Here is a 17,334-nt window from a genome sequence, read left to right as displayed (position 1 = left end):
GACCTACTGACCTAGTTTTTGACCGCATTTGACCCAGTTTCGAACTTGACCTAGATATCATCAAGACGAACATTCAGACCAACTTTCATACAGATCCCATGAAAAGTATAGCCTCAAGAGAGGTCACAAGGTTTTTTTATTATTTGACCTACTGACCTAGTTTTTTATGGCACGTGACCCAGTTTCGAACTTGACCTAGATACCATCAAGGTGAACATTCTGACCAATTTTTATGGAGATCCATTCACACGTATGGCCTCTAGAGAGGTCACAAGGTTTTTCTATTTTTAGACCTACTGACCTAGTTTTTGACCGCACATGACCCTGTTTCGAACTTGACCTAGATATCATCAAGATGAACATTCTGACCAATTTTTATGGAGATCCATTCACAAGTATGGCCTCTAGAGAGGTCACAAGGTTTTTCTATTATTTGACCTACTGACCTAGTTTTTGAAGGCACGTGACCCACTTTCGAACTTGACCTAGATATCATCAAGATGAACATTCAGACCAACTTTCATACAGATCCCATGAAAAATATGGCCTCTAGAGAGGTCACAAGGTTTTTATATTATTTGACCAACTGACCTAGTTTTTGAAGGCACGTGACCCACTTTCGAATCTGACCTAGATATCATCAAGGTGAACATTCCGACCAATTTTCATGAAGATCTCATGAAATATATGGCCTCTAGAGAGGTCACAAGGTTTTTCTATTTTTAGACCTACTGACCTAGTTTTTGACCACATGTGACCCAGTTTCGAACATGACCTAGATATCATCAAGATGAACATTCAGACCAACTTTCATACAGATCCCATGAAAAATATGGCCTTTAGAGAGGTCACAAGGTTTTTCTATTATTTGACCTACTGACCTAGTTTTTGATGGCATGTCACCCACTTTCAAATTTGACCTAGATATCATCAAAGTGAATGTTCTGACCAATTTTCATGAAGATCTTATGAAATATATGGCCTCTAGAGAGGTCACACAGTTTTTCTATTTTTAGACCTACTGACCTAGTTTTTGATGGCACGTGACCCAGTTTCGAACTTGACCTAGATATCATCAAGATGAATGTTCTGACCAATTTTCATGAAGATCTTGTGAAATATATGGCCTCTAGAGAGGTCACAAAGTTTTTCTATTTTTAGACCTACTGACCTAGTTTTTGAAGGCACGTGACCCAGTTTCGAACTTGACCTAGATATCATCAAGATGAACATTCTGACCAACTTTCATAAAGATCCCATGAAAAATGTGACCTCCAGAGTGGTCACAAGCAAAAGTTTACGGACGCACAGACTGACAGAGGGACGGACGACGGACACAGCACAATCACAAAAGCTCACCTTGTCACTTTGTGACAGGTGAGCTAAAATGTTTAAAATAGCACCATATCTAGGGGCAAATTAAACTGAAACAAAGCTGGTGACCTAGTATTTTTATTTCATTTTTCAATATATCATAACATGATCTTTTAATACAAAACATTTCATCAAAATCTATTATTGAGAAAAAAAACGAAACTGTAGCGAGCGTCCTTAAAAATTCTCACTGAAACATTAACTTTTCATATGCACACATTTGAAAATTTATCACTGTCTACTTTTAAAAATAACATTTTTACCATTGGATTTCTGACCAGGAAATGTTGGTTCTTCTCAAGTGAAGAACAATTTCCTTAAAAATGGTGAATTTCTTTTAAAAACATGTCGTCTTTAATCAAACTGACAGAATGTTGTCCCTGATGGAGATTAAATCAAGCCTTTGCATTTCTCAAATTTCTCTTTACAGAGTTTTCACATATTGTCACAAAATGCAAAAAGTGGGTAAATGTTTCGTTGTGCTATTGCACTTACCCATTTTCTGCACTAAGGCGATTATGACAAAAATGATGCTATGGTGTGATCATTTCAGCGTATTTTCTAAATGAAATCATGCAGTTCACACTCTGGTTAATATAACAATAAAGACATCATATCATCATCTCGATGCAGAAATTGCTAAACTGCTTCATGATTTCAATACATTTATCCACTTTTTGCACCAAGGTGACAAATAATCACAACATAAACTACCTCTAATTTAAAAATAGATTCTTTCTCATACTGAAACTTTAAAGAAAAGTTTTTACTTTGAATATGAATGATAAAAGCCAAACATTAATTTCTTAAGAATAAATAATTCATCCACACAAAAATTCTGAATAATTACATGAAACTGAAAACACAGCCATACTTACAACACCCTCTCTCTCGACGACAGAATCACTGACGGCTTTACGCAGCTTCATCTTTTTGTAAAGTGGATATTTTTCATAATACTGGACTAATTCTACAAGACTTTCAAACTCAGCAGTGCCTATAGTAAACAAACGACCCTCTTGACGAATACGACAGTGCTTGATTTTTCCCTCCGCCCTGGAATTGTAACGTTACGTGAGCAAGAACCATGAAATGGAAGGTACTAAAATGATACATATTATGAAATGCAACTGAAATTTTATACATATGCCACTACTGTTTCATCCAACTATTTTGTAACAAGATTTATCGTAATTTTTTCAGTCACTGAAAATAAACATTAAACAACACCATTCGCTTTAGTTAAGTTATGGAAGAGACAAGAAGTATTTCAGACATTTTTTTTGTTTGCTGGTTTTTTACGTCGCACCTACACAATTATAGGTCATATGGGGACTTTCCAGCTTTTGATGGTGAAGACCCCCAGCTGCCTCTCCGTACATAATTTCATCATAAGCAGACACCAGAGTAGAACCATCGACTTTCTGCAAGCCAGCTAGATCGCTTCCTCATATGAAGAATTCAAGGCCCTGACAGTGTGACAAATGTGCAGTATGATTATTACAGATCTCCTAAAAAAGGATGCAAAAAAAAAAAAAAAATTTTATATGATAGGGTATTTTCCATTGTATTTCAGCCACTATCAGCTATGAAATTTCGAAAACTGAAATTATGTCTGCATTTGTCACTGGATCCATATGAAACCTAGCTTGAACAGTAACTACAAGTAAATGTAAATTCTTTACCAAATTTTGAAAACACTGTCCAGACTGATGCTTGAACTCATAACCTTGTTTTTTCTAGCTTTTTCTGCACTGTCAGTTCAAACACTTACCTGAAAGAGATTGCGTAAGAGAACTGATCTGTTTCACTTCGCCTGACAAGGAAAGCACCATCATATGGTATACGCTTCAGCATTTCTTCAGCCTGGTCTCGGTCTTTGTTTTCATGATACCACCTACAAAACCGAGAATTTAAATACATCTAAAATATTCATGTATTACTACTATTATTGTTATCAATGTATATACCAAGATCATATCACTTTTCGATAGGCATAAGCTATCACAAAATACCAGTTGAAACCAGATACTGATAATATCCATTCTTCCATAGTAACACTGAAACATTCTGATTGTATGGGGAACAATGGTTTAGCCCTTAAGGTTTTTAAGGTCAGGTCAGAGGTTACATGCCCAAACCTTTCTTGGGTCGCAATCCAGCCTCTTTATGTTACACCAAACCCTGTTTTTCCAGGAAATGATTTTAGGGTCATTTAAAATAAACTACAAGCATTCTTCACAAGTTGAGCTGAAAATATTTGAGCCGTGCCATGACAAAACCAACATAGTGGGTTTGCAACCAGCATGGATCCAGACCAGCCTGCGCATCCGCGCAGTCTGGTCAGGATCCATGCTGTTCGCTTTTAAAGCCTACTGCAATTAGAGAAACCGTTAGCGAACAGCATGGATCCTGACCAGACTGCACGGATGCGCAGGCTGGTCTGGATCCATGCTGGTCGCAAACCCACTATGTTGGTTTTCCCATGGCACGGCTCATTTCAACTTTAACTTCAAAGTTCTCATAATATTTGACTTACTCTTTTCCTTCATGACTCTGGGGCTGTGGGACGGGTTCTTTGAGTACCATGGAGAAGTTGGTTCCTTTGAGTGGGTGTGTCCGATAATACATGATCAGACTGTACAGGCTGTCAAACGTCACATTGTCTATCAAATAATACTTCACCTGGAACACACAACAATACCAAAATTGTTAGTTTTCTTTCTGGTACACATCATATGTCAACTTTTCATCAAACAGTGCTCAAATTATTCCTTTAGTGTCAATTTTTTATATTGTTAATCAAATTAAGATGTCCACATTTGTAAAACCCTTGTGAAATCTCATTTTGCAGTTTAAAGCATGAGACTGTAGGTGTTGTTAGCCACATGATTCATTAACAACAAAATGAAAAGACGTGCTTAGTCTCCATACAACCATCTATCCATGTACCAAGTTTCATTTAAATATATGTTGTACTTGTAAATTATCACAGGATCCCACTTTGAGTGATTGACAGACTGACCCATAAGTCTCCTCAGGTGAAACTACAGTAGGGGGGCTAAACCATTCAACTATATGTCTTGCATTGAAATATCATATAGCAAAGTTTCTGAACAAAATTTTCACTCCAAAGCACTTGCTAAGTCATTCTAAATCCCTCTAGATAGGTTCTGCCAAGTTGCAAGTGATGTTTCCCCTTCATGAGATCTTTCAATGAATGCATAAATATAACACTCACTTGTCCAAGCTCTTGCTTTGACTTGATTCTACAATGGTTTATAGTGTTCTGCCATCTGAAAAGCAAAATATATGTTTTAATGTTTTAAAATCTAATTAAATATGCAAAATTTGTAACCTGAAAGCAAATATCTACATACCATTATGTTCATCAGATTTTTAATACAGATTTTCTAGAGGCTTAAAAGATTTATTTGCATTTAAAGAGATAGTCCTCCAGATCGTAGTCCTCCAGATCGTACCACAACAAAGTAAAAAGAAAATCTTAAGATGTCAGAAAATTATTGCTTTCTTTCCTTCCTATGAAGGCTTTTAAACTTAGTTACCAACAAATTATATGTTATGGAAACACATGAGAATAAGGTGTTTTAATAATTCTCTTATTCAAAATTGAAAAGCATTTGTCACGGGGTACCGAACAGTATCTGCCTTATTTATCAAACTTGATATAAACAGTTGTTAAATACAAATTCCTCGATTGTGTAAGTCAAGATGGTAGGACAGTTCTTATTGTTGAGGCAATCGGGATTCGATTCCCATCTCAGACAAAAAAAATCTTGATAGAACATTTTTAAAACAGTCTAGAAACAAACTCTCAAGTTCTAATGTTCACAATATGACCAAAATTCAATTCCGACAAAAAATCATTTTTAGCCAAAATTTGGCCCCTGTCCCTTCAAAGGAACCAGAAACAGATGTCCACTTCCCTAAAGTATTAATCATACATTGAAATAATAATAACATTTCAGGTCAGGATTATTTTTTTAATTTTTATTTATCTCCTAACAATAGTTTGATGACAGTCATCTATCAACAAAAGATTTTGCATGTTAGTTAATAACACTTAAAAGTCTGGTCAGAGCTGTATTATATTTAAATGTTATAGTTAATAATGTGTAAGTCTGGTTAGAGTTGTATATCTTGAAATGTTATATTTAATAATGTGTAAGTCTGGTTAGAGTTGTATATCTTGAAATGTTATAGTTAATAATGTGTAAGTCTGAGTTATATATCTTGAACTGTTATAGTTAATAATGTGTAAGTCTGGTTAGAGCTGTATATCTTGAAATGTTATATTTAATAATGTGTAAGTCTGGTTAGAGTTGTATATCTTGAAATGTTATATTTAATTATGTGTAAGTCTGGTTAGAGTTGTATATCTTGAAATGTTATATTTAATTATGTGTGGTTAGAGTTGTATATCTTGAAATGTTATAGTTAATGTCTGGTTAGAGTTGTATATCTTGAAATGTTATAGTTAACAAGCAAGTTCGATGAATTGGAATCCCCCGCCGAAAGGGTCAGAGTTGAGGAACGGCAAAAAAATATATCCTGCAAAAAGTTAAGAATGTTACCAAGAAGCAAATAATTTCATTAGTCAAATCAAATTAAAAGAAAATGAATGGTTTGTTTGGGTGGGGGAGGGGGGGGTGAGGATACAACAGTTTACATGTTGATTATAAATATTGGTAGAAAACGAAAAATGAAAAAAAAAAAAAAAAAAAAAAAAAAATGGGGGGGGGGGGGGGGGGTGACCAATGTAAGGTGGTGACCAGGTGTAGGTACACAACATCACATGTTTATAATAAATGTGCATGGAAAAGAATGGAAGAAGTTTAATGAAATTCTTCCAATTGGTTGGTTTGTTATGTACAGATCTGTGGATTTTTAAACAATTAAAGGGCAATAACTAAATGGAAAATTGACCAATCGAAAAAAAACTTGAAGGGCATCGTAGCAGTATCTTGGTTCATGTCTATTTCAAGTTTGATGAAATTCTACCTGCTAGTTACTGAGAAATGGCTGCAGACGGACATTTTTCATTAAATCAAGGGCAATAACTCTGAGGGAAATTGACCTATCAAAAAAAAAACTTGACGGGCATCAGGGCAGTATCTTGGTTCATGTCTATTTCAAATCTGATGAAATTCTACCTGTTAGTTACTGAGAAATGGCTGCAGACAGACATTTTTTATTAAATCAAGGGCAATAACTCTGAGGGAAATTGACCAATCAAAAAAAAAACTTGACGGGCATCATCGCAGTATGTTGGTTCATGTTTATTTCAAGTTTCATGAAATTCTACCAAGTAGTTACTGAGAAATGGCTGCGGACGGACGGACGGACGGACTGACTGACGGACTGACGGACGGACAACGCCATTTCAATACCCCCCTCCCGATTTCATAGGCGGGGGATAATAATGTGTATGTCTGGTTAGAGTTGTATATCTTGAAATGTTATAGTTAATAATGTGTAAGTCTGGTTAGAGTTGTATATCTTGAAATGTTATAGTTAATAATGTGTAAGTCTGGTTAGAGTTGTATATCTTGAAATGTTATAGTTAATAATGTGTAAAAGTCTGGATAGAGTTGTATATCTTGAAATGTTATAGTTAATAATGTGTAAGTCTGGTTGAGTTGTATATCTTGAACTGTTATAGTTAATAATGTGTAAGTCTGGTTAGAGTTGTATATCTTGAAATGTTATAGTTAATAATGTGTAAGTCTGGTTAGAGTTGTATATTTTGAAATGTTATAGTTAATGTGTAAGTCTGGTTAGAGTTGTATATCTTGAAATGTTATAGTTAATAATATGTAAAAGTCTGGATAGAGTTGTATATCTTGAAATGTTATAGGTAATAATGTGTAAGTCTGGTTAGAGTTGTATATCTTGAAATGTTATAGTTAATAATGTGTAAAAGTCTGGTTAGAGCTGTACGTGTATCATACTGAAATGTTATATTTTACCTGAATGAGAGTGAGAAGTCCCCAACAAATGTATCACTGTCCCTGACAAGGAACGTTCCATTGCTAAGATGAGCATATTCTTTGAGTTTATTTTCAGCCTCTGTACGACCTCCTGGCAGACGACCATGGAACCATTTCTCACTGAAATGTAGTTCCTCCTGTGGCTGACCCTGCAAACACATCCAAAATTTCTATCTAAAAAACAATTTCTTCCTGTTTCAACTCTAAATATGCTAGTGCCTTTGTTTGAAAAGCAATTAACCATAAAAATTGTAAGAAAATCTTTCTAGGAAAACTGACTTCTTGGATGTAAATATATCAAATCTTACTCCTATTCAAAACATTTTTATTGTCTGTACCAACCCCGTTTGTCCTTTTTCAATTTTAAGTTTAGCTTAGTGACTTTGGACAAATCTATGCATCCAGTCAGCTTATACCATCAAAATTCACTAAAAGACCACCTCTACAGTACTATCACATCTAAAACATTACTTAGTCTAACACTTTTAAACTATTACATTTCTGAATAATTATTACTGCCTCTACTTTGTTGCAAGCATTACCATTACTATTACCTCTATATCATTACTCCTACCTTTATATATATCTACTATTACCTCTATTATCATTACTACTACATTTATATATATCTACTATTACCTCTATATCATTACTCCTACCTTTATATATATCTACTATTACCTCTATATCATTACTCCTACCTTTATATATATATCTACTATTACCTCTATATCATTACTACTACCTTTATATATATCTACTATTACCTCTATATCATTACTCCTACCTTTATATATATTTACTACTACCTCTATATCATTACTTCTACATTTGCATCATTACTGTAACCACTATATCATTACTCCTACCTTTATATATATCTAAAATTACCTCTATATCATTACTCCTACCTTTATATATATCTAATATTACCACTATATCATTACTCCTACCTTTATATATATATCTACTATTACCTCTATATCATTACTCCTACCTTTATATATATTTACCACTACCTCTATATCATTACTACTACATTCGCATCATTACTGTAACCACTATATCATTACTCCTACCTTTATATATATCTAATATTACCTCTATATCATTACTCCTACCTTTATATATATTTACTACTACCTCTATATCATTACTACTACATTTGCATCATTACTGTAACCACTATATCATTACTCCTACCTTTTATATATTTACTATACCTCTATATCATTACACTACATTTGCATCATTACTGTAACCACTATATCATTACTACTACTTTATATATATTACTATTACCTCTATATCATTTCTCCTACCTTTAATATTATTTACTACAATTATATCATTACTATACATTTGCATCATTACTGTAACCACTATATCATTACTCCTACCTTTATATATATTTACTACTACCTCTATATCATTACAACTACATTTGCATCATTACTGTAACCACTATATCATTACTCCTACCTTTATATATATTTACTATTACCTCTATATCATTACTACTACATTTGCATCATTACTGTAACCACTATATCATTACTACTACCTTTATATATATCTACTATTACCTCTATATCATTACTCCTACCTTTATATATATTTACTATTACCTCTATATCATTATTACTACATTTGCATCATTACTGTAACCACTATATCATTACTCCTACCTTTATATATATCTAATATTACCTCTATATCATTACTCCTACCTTTATATATATCTAATATTACCTCTATATCATTACTCCTACCTTTATATATATCTACTACTACCTCTATATCATTACTACTACATTTGCATCATTACTGTAACCTCTATATCATTACTACAACATTTATATATGATTACAATTACCTCTATATTATTACTATTATCATCATCAGTATCCTCCTCCTCTTCATGGCTTGTCTCCTCACTGTAGTAAAGTTTATTGGAATACAGCACAAAGAAATGTGGAGTCCAGGTCTGATCTATGGGATCCTCCAGGTACAGTATGCCATTCTTCACAGAGTTACTCAAGTCACCCTCTCTAGCATCTTAAATAAACAGACAGACATTCATACACATACCTATAATTCTACAATAGAAAGGCTGACATTTCATACCATATTTTCCCCAAGTGCTGGGACACCCTTAAAATGTACAGCAAAAATGTAGGATTTCATTTATTTATTTCAAAAAGCACCCATGGTATCAAAAATTCAGAAACTTGTAATTTACTAATAATTTTGCCACACACATTCAACATGACTGTGCAAGTAAAGAATAAATCAGAGTTTTAAAAAAATGTTGCACATTACTTCTAGCAAACAATGATATTTTTTTAAATTTCAGCAGATGCTTCTTGCAATATAAGCATATAAGCACATGACATTGTCTTCAAATCTCAACTTCTTTATTAAGGAAAAGAAATCTGTAGTTTGAAAAGTAGTGTCTTTAACCAATGTCACAGCATGCTGCTGCCAGTCATAAAATACTGGCAAAGCAAGAACTATCATGAGTGTATAAATTTCTATAGATCTGCATTATTAAAACACATTCTCACAAGAACTGTAGCAACTATCTAGGTCAAAGTTTCATTCTAAACTTTGATGAATATCCCTATTTAAATCAGCTTCAAACAAATGCATAAAAGAACAACTTCAATGCTACAAAGACATCTTCATCTCACAGATTCTCTTTAAATCTTAACAGGCAGGGTGAATTAGTTAGAAATGAACCACAAATGACTTTTGTCACAGAATTTAAAGAAAACAGCTTTATTCAAGACCAGTTAAGTATGATGGATTAAGCTGTTAATAGCATCCTTGTTTTGAAATTCCAGTGACAAAAGCCTTATCTACATCCCACAAGACACACAACTGACATGCTGTGGTTCTCTTAACAATGAAAAATTATAGAAGATAACAAACATTCACACGGCAATGGATGCATATTAAAATATTACTTTAGTTAATAAAAACAAAAAAGAGATACACATGGCATCCAATCAAATATGCAATTCAGAAATCAAAATAAATACTAATTGTGTACCTAAACTTGAACCAATCAAAATTAAGACCATCCCTGTGTTTTCAAACTTCAACTGATCAAAATTATGATCACTCCAGGAACCAATCAAAATCATGATCACTCCAAGAACCAATCAAAATTATGACCACTCCAGGAACCAATCAAAATTATGATCACTCCAGGAACCAATCAAAATTATGACCACTCCAGGAACCAATAAAAATTATGATCACTCCAGGAACCAATCAAAAATTATGATCACTGCAGGAACCAATCACTGCAGGAACCAATCAAAATTATGACCACTGCAGGAACCAATCAAAATTATGACCACACCAGGAAGCAATCAAAATTAAGACTAATCGTGAAGACCCCAACCCACCAAAATTAAGAGCTCTCTTCTGCTTCCAAACTTCTATCGATTATAATAAAACCAAGTCTAAGCATCCATAGTTCCATCATAATTCCATCAAAACCATCAATCAAAATTAAGACTATTCTAATCTTGTTCTTCAAACTTCAACCAATCAAAAATTAAGAAATAAAGTTGCCACCATAAAACTGTAATTTGCCCTGCAGCAGAATAAAAATGATTACATCATCTAAGAAGCATAGAATGCATCCAAGCAGAATAATAGCAGACCTGATTTGATCCAGTCTGTTGATGGGAGGTTATGAAAGTGCAATATCCCCCAGGCCCTCTAGCAATAGCTTATAAGCAGAATTCTATCTTCACAAACAATGAATGGAAAATACTGAATTGAGTCCATTAGACTTGCTTTAAAGAGTCTGCTGGCTTTTGCCATTTATCACAATATAATTTCAGATTTAAACAGTGTGTTTTAAGGCAGTGAACCAGAATGACAATGAAATTTCTTATTCTCATCTATTACTTAGGAATTCTTGGACTTTTAATATAGTATATTGTTAATGGTTTCTGTCAAAACTGTAGAATGTTGAAATCATCATTTTTTTGTTGTTGCTGTTGTGTTTAACCTCACATCTACACAATTATAGCTCATATGCCGACTTTCCAGCTTCTAATGGTGGGGGGAGACCCCAGGTGCCCCTTTGGGCACTATCTAATCACAAGCGGCCACCTGGGAAGAACCACTGACTGTCGGTACGCAAGCTGGATGCCTCCTCACATGAAGAATTCAACGCGCAAAGCAAGACTCGAACCCGTATCAGTAAGGGGCAACTGATTCGAAGTCAGCAACCTTACTGACTCGGCCACAGAGGTTCTCAAAATCATGCAAGGACAAAACGTAATCATAACGAAATTACCGACTGTCATTACTGAAAACATGACCAGTGTCCTAGATCGATTAATAGTATAATCCTATTCTCCACAACTTCCCGAGACGAACCAGGGGTTGAGGACACATGACCTCAGACATACTGCCATCCATCAGTCATCACAACTAAAATTCAAAGCTAAACTGAGCTAAGCCTTATGTATGGTGCATTAGTGGAGTATACATGTATCAATCATTAGATAATACAGTGCTTAATAAATATACAAGTTTTACAGACATTTGCTGACTTAAGTAAGATTTTGTCCCCTATTTTTTTCTATTCTAGGAAGTATATTTTTATATACTTTTAAATGACAGGTCATGAATATAAGGTATAAATGTATGGTTTCAACTATATCAAACTGAATTTGTAAAATTCAAGGATAGTTAATGGAGACAAAGTTAGTAAATTAATATAAAGTGGGCAGGATATGCAGAGATGCAGATAAAATCTAATTCAACTACATTGTCTGCAGAGCAATTCTTAAAACATGCAAAACAATGCTCTGAACAAAGAAAGAGAACAATGGCTGCCCTGAATTGCTCACCTGACTTAGTTCTTACCATAGGCAACTTAGTAAACAATCTGACTCATTACAAACTTTCTAACAAAGTTTTACGTAAATCAGGTAGAACATTAATCAAGTTTTTTTTCAATTATTTGACCAAGTAACAAAGTTTTTGAAAAAGATGACCCAGTTTTAAACCTAACCTAGATTTTATAAACTCAAACTTCTGATGAAATTCCACTAAGATCAGGCAGAAATTGTGGCCTCTAGCATCTTAACACAATTGTTTCAATGAACTGACCTACTGACCTATTTTTTTCACCTCAGTTGATAGAGTTCTGAATGTATGCCAGATTTCATAAAGATAAACACTGTGTAGGCATAGGAAATAGAGATCAATATAACTGCACCTTTACTAATCCTACCAGGTGTTCTGTATTACAAAAGTGGATCTATTGTGACATTTTGATACAAGCAAAACTGTATTATCTGCACTCTTATTTACCTACAGGTACTTCGTTTTATTATTGGCTTGTTAAAAGTTAATTTTTTACCATATGTAAGTTGACAGAATCATAGGAACCATGTCTTGAGGGGTAAATCAAACACAAATGAATAAATCCTTAATGATTTTGTTGTGCAAAAAAGTATGATATTGTGTCTTAAACAGTTTTCATTTTCCACTCAATTGTGTAATTGCAAGGGAAGTAAACTAATAGATCTCTACTTATAAGTACTAGCCCAAGGCAAGAGTTGCCATTCTTTGTGGATCACAACTTTAAATTAAAAATTAAAACTTCTGTTATTGATATTAACAAAACTATCATAAACTTCACATTTGTGAAATCATTTTTGGTTATTTCAAGGACTTGGAAATTAATTTCTAGACTTTATTTAATGTAATTCTATCATTGAAAATTTTAGGGCCTATCTCTACACTGTGACAGTCATATGAACATTGGCTTCTGGAATGTTTACCCTTACCCTGCTAAATTTCTATAATGAACTTGTCCATCTTCCATTGTGGACAGTACCATTAACTGTTAAATGGGGTGCTTACCAAAACGATACTGACTGAATGGCAAACAGTGCAGATCTTGATCAGACTACATGGATGTGCAGGCTGATCATGATCTACACTGGTTGGGAAGGCAGAATCTATCGTGTCCAGCATGGTAAGGGTTAACAATGTTTCTCTATGATTTGAACAAGGGACCTACGTTCTGACTCTCTTGAATGTTTAAGTTTTCATTTCATTTGATAACGAAACTAGTTTTCGACCTCAATTTTTCTTCTTCAGTTTTTGACTGGAAATAATCCAGTTTCAAACTGTATGAGTTAACGTTCAGACCATGTTTAATTGTATAATTTAGAATGCTAACAGTAAAACTGCTGACAACCTACAACAAACAAAAACATTCACATGGCAATCACAATAGCCTATCTTGAGCATTCTATACTTGATGAGCTGAAAATATTATTTATCTTGTATAAAACAAGCAAACTTTAATTCACAACTACTTTATTTTTTAAATGTTTATATATATAATTGTAAAAAGGAACTAGAAAAAAATATGACAACATAAGAAGTGATTTAAAATCATGCATTTTATTTCTTGAAATCAATAAATGTGTATTTATTTGAGCCATTACATCATTCACTAGTATGCCTTAGGAAAAGACACCAAAAAACTGAAAAATGCAGGTTACACCAATGTATCCAATGTTACTTTGCATTTTGGGGTACAAGTATATTTCACAATAGCATAACATTTTAAAGTTAAAAAATTAAACTTATGTCAACCCAACGAGTATAAACATTAGGATGCACTTCTAATTCAGCAAAATAATGGCACAAAAAAGCTGTCACAGTAACGTATATACATATGTTGTGCAACCATCCCAGTTCAGAAAATAATCAAAAATTATTTCTATATACCCTCTCTGTTATCTGAAAAAACAGCCAAAAAATTATAGTGTGAATGTTTCAAATGATATATTGACTAAAAAGAATGATATAAGAATTTAAACATTTTACTTTTAACAATAGTCTTTCAACTAATTTTTATTACTTGGTAAATATTTCCATTAATTTGATATTAAAAAAATATCCTCTCATATCCAACTGGAAAAACACATGAAGACTACAAACCTTTTACTCCCTATTTAACCTTTACCCTACTGAATTTCTAAAATGGACAGTTCCATCATTCATTTTGGGCAGTACCACTTACTATTTGAAGGGGCGTTCACTGAAAATTTACTTACTGAATAGCGAACAGTGCAGATAATGATCAGCCTGCACATCCAATCTTGGTCTGCGCTGGCCGCAAAAGCAAAATCAATTGACGACAGCAGGCTTAAGGTTAAAACCTTGACCAAAATTGAGGGCTGCATGTTGAATATGACCTCCATGTATAGGAATAGGTAGTAACAGAAATTTCATATCGCAGTATTTCAAGCATGGTAACACTGTACTGCAATGCGTATCATGATATATTATCAAACTAGAGCTGTTTTTGAGAAAAGCGCATGTCTCCCACAACTGCCTAATCATAATAGATTGGCATTTCTTCTCCATTATGTATCTGAGTCAACCATGCACCAATTACTGACATCAGTGTACAAAGTGATTTTCGGTAATTCAAGGTTGGTGAAGACCCAATGAGAACTGTTCAACTTAGAGCGCGGACATCAGTGTAGAGAGCGATTTTCGGTAATTCAAGGGCCATAATTCTGAAGTGCCAAGGGCGATTTGGCTCGTTATCGAACTTGGCCGAGGACTTATTGGTAAACACATGTTGTTAAAGTTTGGTGAAGATCGGATGAGAACTGTTAGACTTAGAGCGCGGACAAGATTTGTGACAGACACACACACGGACACACACACAGACAGCAGTAAATCAATATATCTCCCACACCGCTATGTGGTGGGAGACATAATAAATGGTGTTTCAAATGAACTCCAAAGTAGACCTACTTGCCTATCTGCCATGCCAGCACCATAGCATGGTACGCTAATAAAATTATCAAATATACATAATAAGAAATTTACAACAAACACATCTGTTTGATGAGCTAATAGGAGGTATAATTATATCCGTTTACATACTGGCAGGTATATCAGAGTAATTAAGTAACTCATCTGCAATATCAACTGATTGTTTCAATGCTGTTTTGCTCCAATGAATGCAGTGAAAGTAACTTGTGTAAGGAATTTATCATATTACTGTTTTTTTTGCCTGCAAAGAATATGAGCTGCGCCATGAGAAAACCAACATAGTGGGTGTGCGACCAGCATGGATCCAGACCAGACTGTGTCAGAATCCATGCTGTTCGCTATTGAAGCCTACTGCAATTAGACAAACCATAAGCGAACAGCATGGATCCTGACCAGACTGTGCGGATGCGCAGGCTGGTCTGGATCCATGCTGGTTGCAAACCCACTATGTTGATTTTCTCATGGCACGGCTCATATGGTTTTCTACAGACTGCCATTTTGCATACAACACAATGTATATGACATCCTAACCACTCACAGAGGTCTACATGTATCTTTAGTATTCTGTAAAAGTTTCATGTTTTAGGCCATGAAAAATGCTGAAAGTACACATTTAAAGAGGAAAGATTGGCCTATTGGCGAAAGTTTAGAATAGCAATGAAGCATAGCAGGTGACATTTTGAAGGTCAGAGTAATTTATTTTCCCTTTATAAAGCATGGTTTTTATACCATCTGCATGCAGTGATTTTATTTTTACTTTTCAAAACAACCTGTGGATTTCTGTAAGAGAAAATATAGCACCATAAATGCCAAAACGATGAAAATCCAATACTCAAAACTCACTTTGCATGTTACAGAACATATTCTTTAAAATCAAAGGGAAAATACGACCTTCATCAGGGCAAAATATAACAATTTTAGGAGAAAAGATTGCTATTTTTTGGAAAGGGGAAACAGCCTATATTAGGCTATAAAAGGAGCAAAAAATATCACTGGCATGCTTGGATGGAAATGTTGTACTACCACATATTGGTTTAGAAATTTTGTATTGTGATATGTATCTTTTTACAGCAAAATTCTTTTTTACAATAATTATGATAATATCTACTCAGCTGTTCAAAAAACCTCAACAAGAGCTGTCAGTGGACAGCGCGCTCGACTATTCTCAGTGCTTGATAGTATAATATAAGCAATGAGTAAAACTTAAACATTACAATAAGCATATTCTAAGTCGAAAAGGGATCATAATTCAGTCAAAATGCTTGATAGAGTTGACTCCTCCTTTTCACAGACTGGGGTCATAATGGTAAACAAGTATGCAAAATATGAAAGCAATATCTCAATGGACTTTTAAAATATTTGGGGTGGTACGCAAACTAACATTTATTCTAAGTCGAAAAGGGGCCATAATTCAGTCAAAATGCTTGATAGAGTTGCCTTCTCCTTTTTACTGACTGGGGTCATGATGGTAAACAGGTATGCAAACTATGAAAGCAATATCTCAATGGACTTTGAAAATATTTGGGGTGGTACGCAAACTTTAACATTTATTCTAAGTCGAAAAGGGGCCATAATTCAGTGAAAATGCTTGATAGAGTTGCCTTCTCCTAGTTACAGACTGGGATCATGATGGTAAACAAGTATGCAAACTATGAAAGCAATATCTCAATGGACTTTGAAAATATTTGGGGTGGTACGCAAACTTTAACATTTGTTCTAAGTTGAAAAGGGGCCATAATTCAGTCAAAATGCTTGATAGAGTTGCCTCCTCCTTTTCACAGACTGGGGTCATGATGGTAAACAAGTATGCAAACTATGAAAGCAATATCTCAATGGACTTTGAAAATATTTGGGGTGGTACGCAAACTTAAACATTTGTGCTAACACTCACGCTCATGCACACGCTCACGCAGACGCCGGGGCGAGTAGGATAGCTCCCCTATTCTTCGAATAGTCAAGCTAATAAATGATACAGTAATAGCCAAAGTTTAGACGAACCGATCTAATGTTGACGTACCCATCTGTTTTTCAAGTTGAAATTAACTGTCCCTTTTCTTTAAGAAAACTAACTACAGTCTATTGCTAAGTCTCTGATACACTACTATAC

General features: G+C 34.3%; 1 protein-coding gene across 11 annotated transcripts in view; it reads right to left on the bottom strand.

Moving 5' to 3' along the window:
* Nucleotides 1-17,334, bottom strand: part of LOC123550511 (1-phosphatidylinositol 4,5-bisphosphate phosphodiesterase gamma-1-like) — a 139,773-nt gene that overhangs the window by 50,258 nt on the left and 72,181 nt on the right. For all 11 annotated transcript variants that reach the window (XM_053545784.1, XM_053545790.1, XM_053545789.1 and 8 more), the window contains exons 15-20: nucleotides 9,262-9,443; nucleotides 7,365-7,534; nucleotides 4,616-4,670; nucleotides 3,914-4,059; nucleotides 3,149-3,271; nucleotides 2,253-2,430 (exon numbers count right to left, since the gene is read on the bottom strand). In XM_053545784.1, coding sequence (XP_053401759.1) covers nucleotides 2,253-2,430; nucleotides 3,149-3,271; nucleotides 3,914-4,059; nucleotides 4,616-4,670; nucleotides 7,365-7,534; nucleotides 9,262-9,443 — 854 coding nt within the window. The remainder of the gene's footprint in view (nucleotides 1-2,252; nucleotides 2,431-3,148; nucleotides 3,272-3,913; nucleotides 4,060-4,615; nucleotides 4,671-7,364; nucleotides 7,535-9,261; nucleotides 9,444-17,334) is intronic.

Source organism: Mercenaria mercenaria, chromosome 6 (genome assembly GCF_021730395.1).
Source record: "Mercenaria mercenaria strain notata chromosome 6, MADL_Memer_1, whole genome shotgun sequence".
In the NCBI taxonomy this organism is placed as follows: Eukaryota; Metazoa; Mollusca; class Bivalvia; order Venerida; family Veneridae; genus Mercenaria; species Mercenaria mercenaria.
This window is presented reverse-complemented; position numbering and strand designations above follow the sequence as displayed.